Source organism: Siphateles boraxobius, unplaced genomic scaffold (genome assembly GCF_051911475.1).
Source record: "Siphateles boraxobius isolate OS27281-9 unplaced genomic scaffold, OSU_SipBor_1 193, whole genome shotgun sequence".
Lineage (NCBI taxonomy): Eukaryota > Metazoa > Chordata > Actinopteri > Cypriniformes > Leuciscidae > Siphateles > Siphateles boraxobius.
Window position 1 is genome coordinate 176,041 of NW_027508803.1, and position 18,992 is coordinate 195,032.

At 45.8% G+C, this 18,992-nt stretch overlaps 2 protein-coding genes across 2 annotated transcripts; one reads left to right on the forward strand and one right to left on the reverse strand.

Annotated features, from left to right (window-relative positions):
• Nucleotides 1-5,692: 5,692 nt before the first annotated feature.
• lrit1b (leucine-rich repeat, immunoglobulin-like and transmembrane domains 1b) lies at nucleotides 5,693-9,347 on the reverse strand. Its single transcript, XM_077235476.1, has 4 exons — nucleotides 8,987-9,347; nucleotides 8,172-8,632; nucleotides 7,779-8,084; nucleotides 5,693-7,334 (listed from the first exon to the last, which is right to left on the reverse strand). The coding sequence occupies exons 1-4, from the start codon at nucleotides 9,094-9,096 to the stop codon at nucleotides 6,262-6,264; spliced, it is 1,950 nt and encodes a 649-aa protein (XP_077091591.1). The 5' UTR covers nucleotides 9,097-9,347; the 3' UTR covers nucleotides 5,693-6,261.
• Nucleotides 9,348-10,927: 1,580 nt separating this feature from the next.
• rgrb (retinal G protein coupled receptor b) lies at nucleotides 10,928-17,905 on the forward strand. Its single transcript, XM_077235477.1, has 7 exons — nucleotides 10,928-11,217; nucleotides 11,750-11,906; nucleotides 12,212-12,333; nucleotides 12,490-12,649; nucleotides 16,832-16,949; nucleotides 17,196-17,309; nucleotides 17,403-17,905. The coding sequence occupies exons 1-7, from the start codon at nucleotides 11,142-11,144 to the stop codon at nucleotides 17,529-17,531; spliced, it is 876 nt and encodes a 291-aa protein (XP_077091592.1). The 5' UTR covers nucleotides 10,928-11,141; the 3' UTR covers nucleotides 17,532-17,905.
• Nucleotides 17,906-18,992: the final 1,087 nt, after the last annotated feature.

Below are 18,992 nucleotides of genomic sequence, written 5' to 3' on the forward strand. Positions count from 1 at the left end.
AAATGTTCGAAATAAAGAAGGAGATAAATGAAATAAACACACAGGACATTCAGAAAAAATTCTTTTTACAAAACAACAATATTACGATACTGGAGGGAAAGCGCTTAAACTTTTGTCATATAGATTAAGGAAACAACAGGCGGAGAGAACAATTTTTAAAATTAAACATCCTGAAACAAACCAAATCGAAACTAACCTAGAAAAAATACAACAATGTTTTGAGGATTATTATCGGACACTATATTCTCAATCACAATTAAGAAGTGCTACTGAAATTGATTCATTTTTATCTTCACTAAATCTACCTAAAGTTACAAATGATCAGAACAAGAAGCTAATCTCGAAAATTACGAAGGAAGAAATTATATCCGCAATTAAGAGATTAAAAAATGGAAAAGCCCCCGGTGCAGATTGATTCAATTCCGAATGGTATAAACTCATGCAAGATCATTTGGCACCGACATTAATGAAAGCATTTAACGGGGTGCTCGAAACGAAGATTATTCCTCCTTCATGGAGAGGAGATGCTGAAACATGCTGAAACATGATGGACATGCTGAAACATGATGTCGATAGGCAGCCTCAGGATACGCCAAAACATAAGGTAAAAAGGGGCGAACCCGGTCGTTTCATGCACAGTACAATTGTAACTGAAGGTTAATGTTCTCAGAAGCTGTGGCCACCTCGCCTTGGATTTCACTGGGAGAGCTCTTATCATGTTACCCAAGGTCCTATTGAAACGTTCTGCCTGATCGTTACCCATAGGGTGGTACGGTGTGGTGTGATATTTTTTAACACCAGCCATCTCAAGCAAGTTCTTAATGATTTTACTTTCAAAATTTGCACCCTGGTCCGAATGTATTCTCCTTAGAAATCCATAAATGCAGAAGAGGTCATTCCAGAGGCGATGGGCAACTTGTTTAGCTCACTGGTTGTGACAGGGGAAGGCGTGTGCCATCTTAGAAAAATGATCTGTCACTACTAGGACATCAACGACCTTTCCTGAAGTCTGTTCAGCACTCCAGAAATCTATGCATACTAATTCCATAGGTTCAAAGGTGCGAATATGCTCAAGGGGCGCACGAGCATTCGGCTCTAAAGTTTTTCCAACAACACACCTCTGGCAGTTTTTCACACAGAGCTTGATGTCTTTATTCATTCCTGGCCAAAATAACCTTTCAACTGCAAGGGAGAGAGTTCTTGCACTACCCTGATGTCCAGCTGAGTCATGAACACCACAGAGAAGTTCACGCTTTAGAGAATCTGGTACAACGTATTGGAAGAGTTTCTTATTCATCTGTCGATCTTTCTTTACTCTGTACAGCACACGATTACGGATCTTTAGCTTCTTCCAGTGCTTAAAAAGGTTTTTCACAGGGCTAGGCTCCTTTGCTTTCTCACTCTTTGAAGGACGTTTATGTCTCAGAACATAGCTGATGACTCTACTGACTATGTTGTCCTGCTCTTGGAGATTTGCAAGTCTGGAAAACGGGATTGCAACAGATGGATCTTCATCAGGGAGCTGGAGTGACTTTGGACTTGACACGGGCAATGGACTAACTCCACCATCGCAGTGAGCACCCAGAAAAGCAGAAACTTCAGCAGCATTAATAGATCCTAGACATGAGTCATTCACGTCATCCTGCATCTCGTTCTCAGTTTCGTCATCACTGCTAGACTGCACATTCTGACAGTTGTTAGTGACACGAAAGGCATCCTGCACGGTTCCAGTAACAACACCATTTACCACATCCAAAAGAGAAATGTATGGTCCTTTCAACAGACGATGGCTAACACAAGACTTGACAAAGGGTTCTCTGCTCAAGGCATCTGCAACAATGTTCTTTGTGCCTGGCACATACTTCAGGTCAAAGTCGTATGCAGCGAGCTTCCCCACCCATCGCTGTTCACACGCATCCAGTCTGGGTTTGGTTAGAATATAGGTCAAAGGATTATTATCAGACCATGCAGTGAAATGTCTCCCTTTTAGCCAGTGGCTAAACTTCTCACAAACAGCCCACTTTAAAGCCAGGAATTCGAGTCGATGTGCTGGGTAGTTTATCTGAGACTTGGAGAGTGTTTTGCTGGCAAAAGCAACTGGACGTGCAATTTTCTCACCAGGGGGCACCTGAGATAACACGGCTCCTACGCCATCAAATGAAGCAACAACAGAGAGAATAAAGGGATGACTGAAATCTGGGTGTGCTAGAGTTACACTGTGCAGTAGGTCTTGCTTTAGAGTCTCAAGAGCAGTACAACACTCACTAGTCCAATCCTCGGGTGAAAGCTTCACGACACTGAGTGGCTTCCTCATCCAACCACACTTCCTCTGAGTTCTTTTCTGTGACCGATCTGATAGAAGACTGAAAAGAGGTTTTGGCTTAGCAGAACAGTCTATAATGAAATGCTGATAGTATAAAATGATCTGATCTTCTTTTGACGCCATCCGCTTCCATGAGGTCGGAAGTCTGGATGTTACTGATCACCTTCACCTTCTCAGGGTCGGTCTGGACACCACTCTTAGTGACAATGTGTCCCAAGAACCTGACAGATCTCCTGAGGAACATACACTTCTTCGGTGCTAGTTTTAAGTTGTGCTTAGACAGGCGTGAGAATACCAGTTCCAGTCGGTCAAGAGCTACTTGCTCACTTGGAGCAAAAACCATCAGATCGTCCAAGTAGCAGAGAAGGCTACTGAAATTTTCATCCCCGAAAATGGACATCATCATCCTCATAAAGGTTGCAGGACTGTTGGTCAAACCCTGAGGTAGACGATTGTACTCATGAAGGCCGAACGGAGAGGAAAAGGCAGTGTACTTCTTATGCTCTTCAAACATAGGTACATTATAAAAGCCAGAAGTCAAGTCCATGGTCGAAAAGAAAACGTTGCCTCCCAAAGCTGCGAGTGCATCCGCTTGATGTGGGAGTGGGTGAGCGTCCTTCACTGTCTTCGCATTCAGCCATCTGAAATCTGTACAAATACGAAGGTCACCATTCTTTTTCCACACTAAAACTAGCGGAGATGCATATGTGACCCGTCACAGAAACTAGGGACACAAGTCGGCAGCACAACTTTCGAGCAAAATGAGAAAGAAGAGTTTTTTTTTCAAAATTGGTGATTTTCAATTTTTTGGAGAATCTGTTAATTGAAATCACGAAGAAGCCTCTCCATGTTTGAGATAGCAGTATTGGTATATTTAAAAGCTTACACTTTGAGGTTGAAATCGTCTTGTTTTCGGAGATTCTAGCATGCAGTAGGGGCGTGGCGTGTAATTGTCTGTGTGTATTTCCATACTGAATAACCTGGAGCTTTTGCCCCCGCCCTCCAAGTGAACCGCATGGCTACTTATTATGCTGTGCTCTGGCCGGCTCTATCTGATATCAAAATTCGATGAAGATGGATGCCGCAAAGATTGTCGCAGACGAGCTGAACCGTCTGGCAGTTACACCGAAAATGTTTTCGCCGCACTTCGTGGGCTCGGGAAACTGAACCGGAGATATGGGCACGGCGCGCGCGCCCTCAGTGCTTGAATACAGCGGCTCGGCTCGCTGACAGCGGTGGCTGGCTGTTTCATATGTGACGTCCCGATTGCTTTGAATGGGGAACGTTTTGTGAACAGGGAACAGAGTTAATGGACTGGCAACAATCTCCATAGAACATGAACTGGCACAGAGAATCGAAATAGAGGATGCAGTTAAGACCTTTGCTGCGATGAAGGCCTGCCGTGCGTGTTTCTGAAATGTAAGTTAAGCTTCATTTGCTCTTTAGTCGTTATTTAAGATGCTGAACCTGCTGATGATATAATGTGCTTGCGGACATTTCATTTGTGTGGGCATACGCACATAAGAAAGTGGTGTAAAGAGATTTGCACAGTAATTTGAGGAGGTGAAATGTGATTACTTGGAAAATTCCAGAAATTACTGCTTAAAGAAAAATGCCAGCAGGCATTTGCCTCCTGCATAAACTTTAATATCGTTGACATTTTGGGCACACGAGCGTTGCGCACTATTTGCGTTATATTTAGGCCTATGGCTTATTGGTCTTTGTGTGTTGTTGCTGGTTTTGCGTTATATGTATATGGCATATTGGTCTTTGTGTGTTGTTGCTGGTTTTGCGTTATATGTATATGGCATATTGGTCTTTGTGTGTTGTTGCTGGTTTTGCGTTATATGTATATGGCATATTGGTCTTTGTGTGTTGTTGCTGGTTTTGCGTTATATGTATATGGCATATTGGTCTTTGTGTGTTGTTGCTTCCATTCCTCTGACACTTCACAAGCATCCAGATTCAGATCCTGCAGTCCTAATTTATCCAGCACGTTTCTTCTCTCATCAGTGGTCCGCACATGACTTATAGAACTTGCAGCACACTGAACGTTATTCTGCAGGGACTCAGGTGCAGACAATTCTTCAACAGCAATACAAGTGAAGACATCAACGATCTTCGTGTTTTTTTAAGAATGACTACTTTGTCTGTAGGGTTCATTATTCTGAATGGCACACATCTGTCACTCAGTTGACAGAGGGATCGGGTCGGACAGAGGGATCGGGTCGGACAGAGGGATCGGGTCGGACACAGGGATCGGGTCGGACACAGGGATCGGGTCGGACAGAGGGATTGGGTCGGACAGAGGGATCCAGTCGGACACAGGGATCCGGTCGGACACAGGGATCCGGTTGGACAGACGGATCCGGTCGGACACAGGGATCCGGTTGGACAGAGGGATCGGGTCAGACAGAGGGATGGGATTGGACACAGGGATGCGGTCTGACAGAGGGATCGGGTCGGACACAGGGATCGGGTCGGACAAAGGGATGGGGTTGGACAGAGGGATCGGGTCGAACACAGGGATCGGGTCGGACATAGGAATTGGGTCGGACAGAGGGATCGGGTCTGACAGAGGGATCCGGTCGGACCCGCGGACAGAGCCGTGATGAAGAGGGCCATAGTGTTTTGAAGACGCTTGAGGAGCGCTTTATTTGTGGTCCTGCTTCACTCATTACTCTTAATCGGGTCGGACAGAGGGATGGGGTCGAACACAGGGATCGGGTCGGACATAGGAATTGGGTCGGACAGAGGGATCGTGTCGGACACAGGGATCGGGTCGGACACAGGGATCGGGTCGGACAGAAGGATTGGGTCGGACAGAGGGATGGGGTCGGACACAGGGATGCGGCCTGACAGAGGGATCCGGTCGGACCCGCAGACAGAGCCGTGAGGAAGATTTTAATGATTTTGAGATGATCGAGCAGCGCTTTATCTGGGGCCCTGCTTCACTCATTACTCTTAATCTATCCTGACGCAGTGGATCGGGGAGCAAATGATGCTTAGACACAATACTGTGTTATTTTACAGGTGCTTACCAGCAGTAAATAATGAACATGATCAAAATGAATGACTTTTGTTCAGTTGCTATGCAGTAATGAATTACTGAAGACAGTTTTAATAAAAGGTTCTCTCGATCATGTAAATAGCTTTAATACAGAGTTACATTTGGGATCTCAGACATTAAACACACGGCAGCTCCATGCGGTTCACTGGATCTGTGGAGTAAATCCTATTATCCTTAATGCTCAAACTTCAACGGAAGTTTCTAAATATTGCTTTGAGCATTCAGACGAACTAGGAATAGAACGGGTAATGTGCTTGTACATGTTTTCAGGTGCATGACTTCAGATATCAAGAACCAAATTTAAAAAAATTGTTTTATTCAGTCATTTTCTTAAGCACAAATATTTCAGTACATACAGACATCAACATATTCCTGATTTGACAGATTATAAGTACAGTTTTAGGGTTAAAGTGGAAAACACTCACCCAAGATAACAGTATAAAGAAAAACAAGTAAAAAGAAAAAGTTTCAGCATGTACGTCACTAACCCTCTCCTGGCAGTCCAAACAGAAAGTCTTACGCGCTCACTTTCTCTATCAGACAGATGGGTATTACGTGTTGTATAAAGATATTTCACTGTATTCAATATGCATGATAAATTCATCAATGATAAACATTTCATTGGAAAAGTGCATGAAAAAAATAAAAAACAAAGACATTATTTAATTTTCCCTTTTTGAACAGTGAACTTTCTCTAAACTGGTATGTTCCCTTTCAGGGCTAAGGAAGGTCAAAATGCTTTCAAACACATGAAACTGAATCTGGATCAGCAGAAGTACTCGTTGAGCTGTCCCTCGGTCCGGGCCGTAGGTTTGGATCAGCAGAAGTACTCGTTGGGCTGTCCCTCGGTCCAGGCCGTGGGTTTGGATCAACAGAAGTACTCGTTGGGCTGTCCCTCGGTCCGGGCCGTGGCCGCCGAGTCCAGGCTGGAGCGGGCCGACAGCAGGCGGTTGGACTCGTCCGGGTTCAGTCTGCTGAGATATTCCCCCTCCAGGCCTTTAGCTTTGGTGCCCGGAGACAGAGTCTCAAACGTCACATAGGAATCCTGAATGTCTTTGGCCTTGCGTCCCAGCAGTTTCTGCAGCCTCTTCTTCAGTGCCCCGCAGCACACGATCAGGGTCAGAGGAACCGCGATGACGCAGGCGACTGTGATCACCACCACGTTAATGAGCTTCTGTGTGCCGCTGGCACTGGCCGCCTCGTCCGTGGAGAAAATCACACACTGCTCCTTCTTAGGGATGAGGCCTTTCACACACACACATGCTATATACTTGGTTTTGGGCACGAGGCCTTCGATCGTGATGCGATTCTTGCCGGGTCCGACATTAATGCGCCGCATATCTCGCTCACCAAAGACGGCGTACAGAACGCTGAAGGACGTGGTGTTGGTGGCGGTGGGCGCTCGCCAGTTCAGGGAGACGGTGTTGTCGGTGTCGCCAATGACTTTGACCGACCGAACGACTCGGCGCTCGGGGACCTGCTGTAGAGAAGAAGCGTTGGCCTCAAGGTTCCTCAACACGTCTTTCTGAAGCTCCTCGGTGCTGTCGGTTTCTGCGCTGGCTGCCGGTGCCGCCGTGGCCTTCGATTTGGGAGCATCATCAGAAACGCTGTAGCTTTCGACCCGGATGGACGCCGTGTTTTTCGGTCCATTTAGGGGCTCAATAATGGGCACGGCGGCTGATGTGGCAGGAGGCACGTATCTGGCCACAAGTTTCTCTTGATACGCCGCACGACCAAATCCACCGTTCTTCTTTCCGTGGCTTCTTTTGGCGACCGCTTCATCGATTTGCCATGTATCAGAAATGACAAGCGAGATGATGGCATCGGCACTCCCGACAAAGTTCGTGGCTCTGCAAACATATTTCCCTGAATCTCGGTAGGAAACAGCAGGAACGCTGAGAATGGACCAGATGATGCCCTCTTTAGAGACTTCCTGTTGTACTATAGGATAAAAGAAAAAACACTGACATTAGTATGAGTTCTGACGTTGCATTTTGCATTTACCTGTGCAATTACACATAACAGCGATTACAACTAATTTCACTTGCATGTTTGCATCTCTCTTATTGCTTAAGCATCATGGGTATTACATGTTGTATAAAGATATTTCACTGTATTCAATATGCATAATAAATTCATCAATGATAAACATTTCATTGGAAAAGTGCATGAAAAAAAAAATACATTATTTCATTTTTTCATTAGCTGTGCAATTATACATAACAGCGATTACAACAAATTTCACTTGCATGTGTGCATCTCTCTTATTGCTTAAGCAGGAGATTCCATTTATTTATTTGTTTATCAGTTAAAGCACGCCTGGGCGCCGTGTTCATTTAGCAGGAGCAATAAACCCAGGCAGACACGAGATGAGAGCGAGCGTACCGGTGCCGTTCATGGGCTTGGCGTCGGCCCGGGACCAGGCCAGCTCCGGGATGGGCACTCCGATGGTCCCGCAGCGCAGAAGCACGTTGTTCCCGATGGAGCTGCGGACCCTGGCGACGGCCGTGTGCACGCGGGGAATCTGGCACTTGCGGAGCTCAGCGTCAGAGAAGAGGACTCCTGACAGGCTCTCCGGCTCGGCACAGCGCAGGCCTGTATCGATCAACGCCACCGAGGACGAAGGAAACTTCTGGAACTGCACCATATCAAACAGACGGCAGTCACACTGCCAGGGGTTGTCGTGAAGACCTGCACAAAGAACAGACACTTACGTCAATGTTTTACTATTGGTTAATGACTAAGACACAAATGGTCAGACTGTAGAAATAAACTCACCCAGTATCATTTTGGAATTCTCTGTATCTGGAGGAGGTTTCAGAGAGAACCATGAAGTCAGAACCTCGGCTGGGACGGTACCAAGACTGTTGCTGGACAGATCCAGATAGGTCAGGTTTTTGATGTAAATGGTTGCTTCAGCTGGGATGCTGCTGATTTTATTGTTGTGCAAATCCAGAAGCCGAAGGCTGGGCATGTCCGTCAAACATTCCCATGGAAATGAAGTGAGAACATTCCCATCCATCCGTAGTTCATCCAAGGCATAGAGTCCTCGGAAGCTGTCGGCGCTGAGGGAGGAGAGCGAGTTGAAGGATATCCAGAGGTACTCCAGGTTAATGAGGTAGAGAAAGGTATCGCTGGACAAACGGCTGATGGACGTCTTCTCGATGCGGAGTTTGGAGGTGTCCGAGGGAAAGTTGTTTGGGATGACAGTGAGGTCAGGGCCATTACACAGGACACTCCTATAGAAACAGCACAGAGATGTGTTTATTACAGTCACGTCATTATGATCAAACACAAATAAGAATTATCTACTTTTATTTACAATTATAGTAGTCAACAATGATACGCTGTGCACTATTCTGGGTTTACTTTTATTGTGTATTATTATTATCATCATCACACTGTGTGCGATTAACGCCAGAGTCCTGAAACACTGCGACAGAGGAGATTAAAAAGCACACGTGCGTTAATCCAATGGCTAAATGAAGAGCAGGCTCAATCTGGCATGTCAATATTCTGCAGACAACGGTCCATATGAACCCTTTCTACACTGGCATCGGAGTTCAGTAAATGACAGAGTCCATGTGAAATACCTTGACTTGGAGCCGTCGCTCAGTTTGTGGTAGAAGCAGCTGCACTGAGCAGGACAGGATCTGCAGATCCAGGGGAGAAAACATAGCGCCAGCGCTAAACCCCAAAACATCTTCTGTGCCTCCAGTTCTCTCTCGCTGTGATCCTGAGTCTGTTATTCCTGCAGCATCTCTGTGTCTCTCCAGCTTCTGCTCGCTCTGCTCCGAATCCCCAGATAAAAGGGATAGAGCAGATTAGAGGAAGGACTTGGGTATTTTCATTTACACGATTATTCCTTCCTGGAAGCCCATAGGCTGTGGGGTTGCTTTTTGTATATATACAGAACAGAGACGTCCCTTTTTGATTGGAGGGTTAATTTTAGACCTGGGATTGGACAGAAGTTAGTGAATTCACAGCATTGTATTGGTGATCGGCTTTCTTTTATTTTATTTTTACCACACGTCGAGGAAACCATACAGTGGGGAGAAAATGTATTTTTTATGATGTTGCTTTTCAAAGATTACTTAAATTGAAAATATTTTGTAATAGATATATTAAATGAAAAAAATTATACATGCAAATGATAAGTGTTTTGTTTGTTTGACCTTTGACTTCAAATCATGCATCAAAACTGCAATTAAATTCAATGTTGCACATAATTAGGAATTTTCACTTCAGCAAAAACAGTTTGTGGTGCATTAAATTGAAGATAATATGAAATCTGCATTTTTCTGGTTTTGTAATACATCTATTTTACTCACAGATCTGGTTATAATGGTTAGCTAACATTATTATCTTGACTGTCTGTTTGGTGTACAATGCTTACATGATTAAAAGAAAAATGCAGATGGTGATACTTTAAAATATTAACAGTGTCGTGTGTGTGTGTGTGTGTGTGTGTGTGTGTGTGTGTGTGTGTGTGTGTGTGTGTGTGTGTGTGTGTGTGTGTGTGTGTGTGTGTGTGTGTGTGTGTGTGTGTGTGTGTGTGTGTGTGTGTGTGTGTCGTGAGGAACACCTGGTGGCAGTATGGAGTCTTTTTACCTTCTCAGACTGAAAGACATTCATGTGCATAGTCTTCAGAATATATTTTGTATAGGGTCTACAAAATATTTGTATAGCATGATAAATATACAGTAGCCTCTATTTGTTCCACATTCTGTCCTGAAGAATAATAATGGAAATCATATTTAATCTATGAATGAACTCACTTTTATTAAACAGATCCGCGTGTAGAGAACTAGTTTCTGATTTCTCAGGTTCACTCAGAATTGCAGATTTTTAATCATTAATTTAATAGAAACTCTTATCAGAGGAAAACAGGGGAAAGTACAAATGCTTCTAATGTTCCAGCTTTGCTCTTTGGAGAGTCTCTGTCAGCTAAAAGACTTTAGTGAGATTACAGTGAACCCATTTCATTTAAGTTTTGTAGGTAACAATGTACGCATATTATTTCTCAATTGCATTAACATCTGAAATCTAATAACAAAGAATTAGTTTTCTTAATTGCAACCTTTGATTTAAATTCCGCAGCAAAGTATAACAGTCTCATTTAAAAGTGTTCACAAAATACAGACATTGTTGATTGATTCGGACACTTATTTAATCTCTAGCAAAAAGGGTTAGTTTAGGTTTAGCTTAGGTTAGTTTAACTTAATGTTAGGTTTAGATTATGTTAGGTTGAGGGATGAAGATGAAGCTGCAGAATATGAACTACATTTAGGAAGCTAAAATGTCTGGATACTATTTATTTTCTTTATGGTGAAAAAATTAAACTTTTTGAGGATTTGAATTCCACCATGCCCCTTTAAACCTTAAAAATAAATATAATATATGTATATATATATATTATACGGTGGCCATAGCATGACAAGCTCACTGTGATTAACACAAATATTTCGAAACTCCAGTAGCCTATATGTATTGGGCATTTGATGTTTGAGCGAGTAGTGTTCATTAGTAAATCATGAATGTGTGTTTGTTCATCTTCGCTGTTCTCGACGCATGACTGAGGAGAATGAGCGCAACAGCTTTTATTTCACAAACTTCTGCAGCATTAAAAATTAAAACATTCCTGCGGGGATTTCAGAGGCTTTAAATCTCAAACGCGCTTTCACAAGGAAAGAGACACACATATAAAGTCTGGCACTGTGAGCGGACAGCCGTGAGAAACTGTTGAAAATGGCTTCATACACATTACCGGAGGGTTTCAGTGATTTTGACATGTTCGCCTTCGGATCCGCGCTGCTGGTCGGCGGTGAGTGACGCTGATCAATCAATCAATCAATCAATCAATCAATCAATCGATCGATCGATGGATCCATTCATCCATAGTGGATAGTCCTTCGTCGATGAATTTATTGAGAAACATAACTGATAACTGCATGACGCAGTTCAGGATTACCATTGTGTTTGATTGATTAGTGAAGGCTGGTTTATCGATTAATGAGAGCTGGTCTTGTTGATCTACAGACTCACAGACATCACTGTTTTCTGCAGAACTGCTTTATAGATGACATTAACTTGATCTTTACAGCGAAACACTGAACGCTGAACAACAGCCAAGATGCATAATTTTGCTGTTATCTCTGTAAAGCTGCTTTGAAACAATCTGTATAACGCGCTATAGAAATACTATAGCTGACTTGACATGGTTATTATTAGTAGGCCTACTTTTTCGTTAGCGTGGACTAACAAGTCTTCTAACAGCATTTTGATTGTCTCTGTTTATTGCTGTGAACACCGTTATGAATTCCGTACGGTCTGAATGCCTGAATATTTTCTTTCAGGCCTTCTCGGCTTCTTCCTTAACTTGATCTCAGCGATGGCGTTCCTCCGAGTGCGAGAGATGCAGACGCCCAATAACTTCTTCATCTTTAACCTGGCCGTGGCGGATCTGAGCCTCAATATTAACGGGCTGGTGGCTGCCTACGCAAGCTATCTGAGGTAACACCAGCTGAACTTTTTTTAAAAAAAATTTAGGTTAAAAAAAGACTCACTGAGATTGAAATCAACTTTACAGGAGTGACCTGGCGAAGATAGCTGCTACAATAACATAGACATACAAATACACATTAAAACACAAAAACTACTGCATCAATTCAAAACTGAACGTGTTCAAAGTTTCATTTGCTTTTGAAAGTTGTATCTCTCTCTCTCTCTCTCTCTCTCTCTCTCTCTCTCTCTCTCTCTCTCTCATATTATATGCTGAAAAACCAGTGTGTGTTTGTGTTTTTTCTGACCTCTGACAGATACTGGCCGTTCGGGTCCGAAGGCTGTCAGATTCACGCGTTTCAGGGAATGGTGTCGATTCTCGCCTCCATCAGTTTTCTGGGTGCCATTGCTTGGGACAGATATCATCTGTACTGCACCAGTGAGTAAATCCAAACATCTTCCATCCAGAAAAGCACTACTGAATTATCCTTCATTGTTCATGGTGCCTCGTTTCTTTAAGCCTTGCGTTCAGTGTTTGTAATGGTTCAGTGACCCGCTGTTAGTCGGTAGATGAGTGAGTGGAGTGTGTTTGCAGAGCAGAAGATGTTTTGGAGCACATCTGGAACCATGAGCGCCCTCATCTGGATCCTGGCCGTGTTCTGGGCCGTTCTGCCACTGCCTGCTATTGGCTGGGGAGTGTTTGACTTTGAGCCAATGAGAACTTGCTGCACACTGGACTACACACTCGGAGATAGGTAACACCTCACACACCTGACACCAACAGCTGACTCCAACACCTCAAACACCTGACTCCACTTCTCACACCTGACTCCGCCTCTCACACCTGACTCCGCCTCTCACACACCTGACTCCAACACCTCACACACCTGACTCCACCACCTCACACCTGACTCCACCACCTCACACCTGACTCCACTTCTCACACACCTGACTCCACCTCTCACACCTGACTCCACCTCTCACACCTGACTCCGCCTCTCACACACCTGACTCCTCCACCTCACACACCTGACTCCGCCTCTCACACACCTGACTCCTCCACCTCACACACCTGACTCCGCCTCTCACACACCTGACTCCTCCACCTCACACACACCTGACTCCAACACCTCCAACACCTGACTCCAACACCTCCAACACCTTACACACCTGACTCCGCCTCTCACACACCTGACTCCAACACCTCCAGCACCTCACACACCTGACTCCACCACCTCACACCTGACTCCACTTCTCACACACCTGACTCCACCTCTCACACACCTGACTCCTCCACCTCACACACCTGACTCCGCCTCTCACACACCTGACTCCCACACCTCCAACACCTGACACTCCTGACTCCACTTCTCACCCACCTGACTCCACTTCCCACACCTGACTCCACTTCTCACACACCTGACTCCACTTCTCACACACCTGACTCCACTTCTCACACACCTGACTCCACTTCTCACACACCTGACTCCACTTCTCACACACCTGACTCCACTTCTCACCCACCTGACTCCACTTCTCACACACCTGACTCCACTTCTCACACACCTGACTCCACTTCTCACACACCTGACTCCACTTCTCACACACCTGACTCCACTTCTCACATACCTGACTCCACTTCTCACACACCTGACTCCACTTCTCACGCACTCACACACCTGACTCCACTTCTCACGCACTCACACACCTGACTCCACTTCTCACACACGTGACTCCACTTCTCACACACGTGACTCCACTTCTCACACACCTGACTCCGCTTCTCACACACTCACACACCTGACTCCACTTCTCACACACTCACACACCTGACTCCACTTCTCACACACGTGACTCCACTTCTCACACACCTGACTCCGCTTCTCACACACCTGACTCCACTTCTCACACACCTGACTCCACTTCTCACACACCTGACTCCACTTCTCACACACCTGACTCCACTTCTCACACACCTGACTCCACTTCTCACACACTCACACACCTGACTCCACTTCTCACACACCTGACTCCACTTCTCACATACCTGACTCCACTTCTCACATACCTGACTCCACTTCTCACACACCTGACTCCACTTCTCACACACTCACACACCTGACTCCACTTCTCACACACCTGACTCCACTTCTCACACACCTGACTCCCCTTCTCACCCACCTGACTCCACTTCTCACCCACCTGACTCCACTTCTCACAAGGCTTGTTCGACTTGAACCGGCGCTGCACAGACCGATCGGTTGATGATATCAAAGTACCGCGAGAGCGATTAGAGAGCAGATGGCTCCTTATGCTTTTGAATCGCTCTCGCGGTACTTTGATGTCATCAACCGATCGGTCTGTGCAGCGCCGGTTCAAGTCGAACAAGCCTACACACTCACACACCTGACTCCACTTCTCACCCTCCTGACTCCACTTCTCACACACCTGACTCCACTTCTCACATACCTGACTCCACTTCTCACCCACCTGACTCCACCTCACACACCTGACTCCACCTCACACACCTGACTCCAGGTGTGTTCGACATCGGCTGCAGCTGGATGTAATCGATCGGCGAGAGTTGCCGTGTGCAGTCGGGGAGGAGCTGCAAACAGAGACGTGAAGTCGGACACTTTCTGGTTCCCGTAGTGACCGCATCACGTGGTGTTTGCATACTTTACCACAGCTGAAGTGAAATAAATGGAATATTTGTCAAATACTCATTTCAGATATGTTTCCATTTAATACTTTATGCTTACGTTTGTTCAAGAATAAGTTCAACATAAGCCTATAGGCTACTTTTTAAATAATGTAGGGGTCTATGTTTTTTTAATCAGTTTTATTTTGATAAACATGACACAATAAGCTACTACAGTAACATCGCGAATACATGAAAAGAGATTTTACTTTTATAAAGAACAGATTTGTGAACATTAGTGGAACTGAAGGTGTTCAAATAAACACGAAACACACGGGATCTAATGTCACACGTCATGCGGTGAATCACCTCACACACCTGACTCTACCTCACACACCTGACTCCACCTCTCACACACCTGACTCCACCTCACACTCCTGACTCCACCTCACACACCTGACTCCACCTCTCACACACCTGACTCCAACACCTCACACACCTGACTCCATCTCTCACACACCTGTCTCCAACACCTCACACACCTGACTCGAACACCTCACACACCAACTCCAACACCTCACACACTTGACTCCAACACCTCCAACACCTCACACACCTGACTCCATCTCTCACACACCTGACTCCATCTCTCACACACCTGACACGAACACCTCAAACACCTGACTCCACCTCTCACACACCTGACTCACACACCTCTCACACACCTGACTCACACACCTGACACCAACACCTCACACACCTGACTCTACCTCACACACCTGACTCCACCTCACACACCTGACTCCACCTCACACACCTGACTCCACCTCACACTCCTGACTCCACCTCACACACTTGACTCCAACACCTCACACACCTGACTCCATCTCTCACACACCTGTCTCCAACACCTCACACACCTGACTCGAACACCTCACACACCAACTCCAACACCTCACACACTTGACTCCAACACCTCCAACACCTCACACACCTGACTCCATCTCTCACACACCTGACTCCATCTCTCACACACCTGACACGAACACCTCAAACACCTGACTCCACCTCTCACACACCTGACTCACACACCTCTCACACACCTGACTCACACACCTGACACCAACACCTCACACACCTGACTCTACCTCACACACCTGACTCCACCTCTCACACACCTGACTCCACCTCACACTCCTGACTCCACCTCACACACCTGACTCCACCTCTCACACACCTGACTCCAACACCTCACACACTTGACTCCAACACCTCACACACCTGACTCCATCTCTCACACACCTGTCTCCAACACCTCACACACCTGACTCGAACACCTCACACACCAACTCCAACACCTCACACACTTGACTCCAACACCTCCAACACCTCACACACCTGACTCCATCTCTCACACACCTGACTCCACCTCTCACACACCTGACTCCACCTCACACTCCTGACTCCACCTCACACACCTGACTCCACCTCTCACACACCTGACTCCACCTCTCACACACCTGACTCCAACACCTCACACACTTGACTCCAACACCTCACACACCTGACTCCATCTCTCACACACCTGTCTCCAACACCTCACACACCTGACTCGAACACCTCACACACCTTACTCGAACACCTCACACACCAACTCCAACACCTCACACACTTGATTCCAACACCTCACACACCTGACTCCATCTCTCACACACCTGACTCCATCTCTCACACACCTGACTCCATCTCTCACACACCTGACACGAACACCTCAAACACCTGACTCCACCTCTCACACACCTGACTCACACACCTCTCACACACCTGACTCACACACCTGACACCAACACCTCACACACCTGACTCCATCTCTCACACACCTGACTCCACCTCACACACCAACTCCATCTCACACACCTGACACCAACACCTCACACACCAACTCCATCTCACACACCTGACACCAACACCTGACACCAACACCTGACACACCTGACTCCATCTCTCACACACGTGACTCCACCTCACACACCTAACCCTAACCCTAACTCCACCTCACACACCTGACTCCAACACCTCACACACCTGACTCCAACACCTCACACACCTGGTGTGTTTCACCACAGTTTGCTGTAGCTCAAGGCAAAGCACAACGTCCCTGAAAATGACGGCACATTACTAATCTTCAGACAGAGATAACATTGATAATACTGAAATGACTGATTCGTTTATCTGCAGTGACTTAAATGATAATGTAAGAGTAATGCGTTGTTCTCTTCTCTGCTGTCATCTTCAGGAATTACATCAGCTACATGCTGACCATCACTGTTCTGTATTTAGCGTTCCCTGTTCTCATCATGCAATCCTCCTACAGTGGCATCTATGCACATTTCAAAAAGACGCACCACTTTAAGGTACTCGCACACTCTCTCCCAGTACGATTTTAAAGGAAGTATACAAACACAATCATTCTAGTTTTAAAGGAACTCGCTTTACACAGTTGTATAGTCTCCTCAGTTGTAGATCAGGCACAGGATCGAATGCTCATCGTTCTGTGTGCTTTAAGGTTTCGTTCTTGCATTGAAAGATTGCTGGTGTAGTTTCTGTGATCGGACCGGACAGTGAATGCATGTCAGCTGCTCTTTCTCTCTGTCCTGTAGTTTAACACTGGCTTACCGCTGAAGATGCTGTTGTTCTGCTGGGGTCCGTATGTTCTGATGTGCACATACGCCTGCTTCGAGAACGCCAGTATCATTTCCCCGAAGCTCAGGATGGTAAGAGAACTGTAATCAAACATGAATAAATCTTCTCTTCTCTTCATCAGCACATTAGCTCAGAGTCTCAGTCTTTACTTGTAAATCCTGCAGGTTCTGCCGGTGCTCGCAAAGACGTCTCCGATCTTCCACGCCGTCATGTACGCGTACGGTAACGAGTTCTACCGCGGAGGAATCTGGCAGTTCCTCACGGGACAGAAACCTGCGGACAAGAAGAAATAAGAGTGAAAGTCCGTTCGTACGTCCATGTAATGTTGTTTTCAGAAGAATCTATAAGCGTTCACACATGATGATGTTTATGTCGAATCAGTGCCTAACACATTTGGAGATGTTTATCCAGAATTTCCCTGAATTATTAATTGAAGACTGAAATACAGTGTGAAGCCTGAAGTGTGAGAGGTGACTTACAATTCCCACAATTCATTCAGGACACTCATTGTTGATGCCTTACTGTCTCTGTTGATTAATGAGTCAGTATTCATGTGTAAATGTATGAAGAAGAGAATTTTTCTAGCCAGAGCTTGAATCCAGTGAATGAACCACTAGTAACAAAAGGGCCTTTCTTTGTTAATCCACAGAATAAACGTGAGGCTTAAGACGGTTGTCACAGTTTCTTCAGGGGCCCTTCAGGGGACTGATGCTTATAAAGGCTAATTAACTCAACGAGCCTGTTGACATCAGAGGGCCGTTCTTCTTAACTGGTTTCATTCATACACACTCAGACTCACTAAACGCTCTCATTCCTCTACATGTGTGAGTTAGGAGTGCTTTTATTGCAGTTCATTATTCCAGGTTGAGAGATCTTCATGGATTGTTCAGTGGCTAGCTCAGGTCTCTGAACAGGGGCTAATAATCAACATGCACATTTAGGATTAAGAGATCTGAAGGCTTTTGTAATCTTCAGTAATTCCTCTGCACAAGGAGCTGCTCTCATATCGGCAGATTTGGGTTTGTGACGTGTGTTTGTTTCCCAAAGCGGATCAGGATCATTAATGCGCCGGTCACAGCGCGACTCTCAGACCTGCTGACCAAAAGCTCTGACACACACACACACACACACCAGTGCAGATCTGAAACGCTCCTCTTCCTCACACACACACACACACCAGTGCAGATCTGAAACGCTCCTCTTCCTCACACACACACACACACCATTGCAGATCTGAAACGCTCCTCTTCCTCACACACACACACACACACACCAGTGCAGATCTGAAATGCTCCTCTTCCTCACACACACACACACACACCAGTGCAGATCTCAAACGCTCCTCTTCCTCACACACACACACACACACACCAGTGCAGATCTGAAATGCTCCTCTTCCTCACACACACACACACACCATTGCAGATCTGAAACGCTCCTCTTCCTCACACACACACCAGTGCAGATCTGAAACGCTCCTCTTCCTCACACACACACACACACACACCAGTGCAGATCTGAAATGCTCCTCTTCCTCACACACACACACACACACACCAGTGCAGATCTCAAACGCTCCTCTTCCTCACACACACACACACACACACCAGTGCAGATCTGAAATGCTCCTCTTCCTCACACACACACACCATTGCAGATCTGAAACCCTCCTCTTCCTCACACACACACACACACACACACCAGTGCAGATCTGAAACGCTCCTCTTCCTCACACACACACACACACACACCAG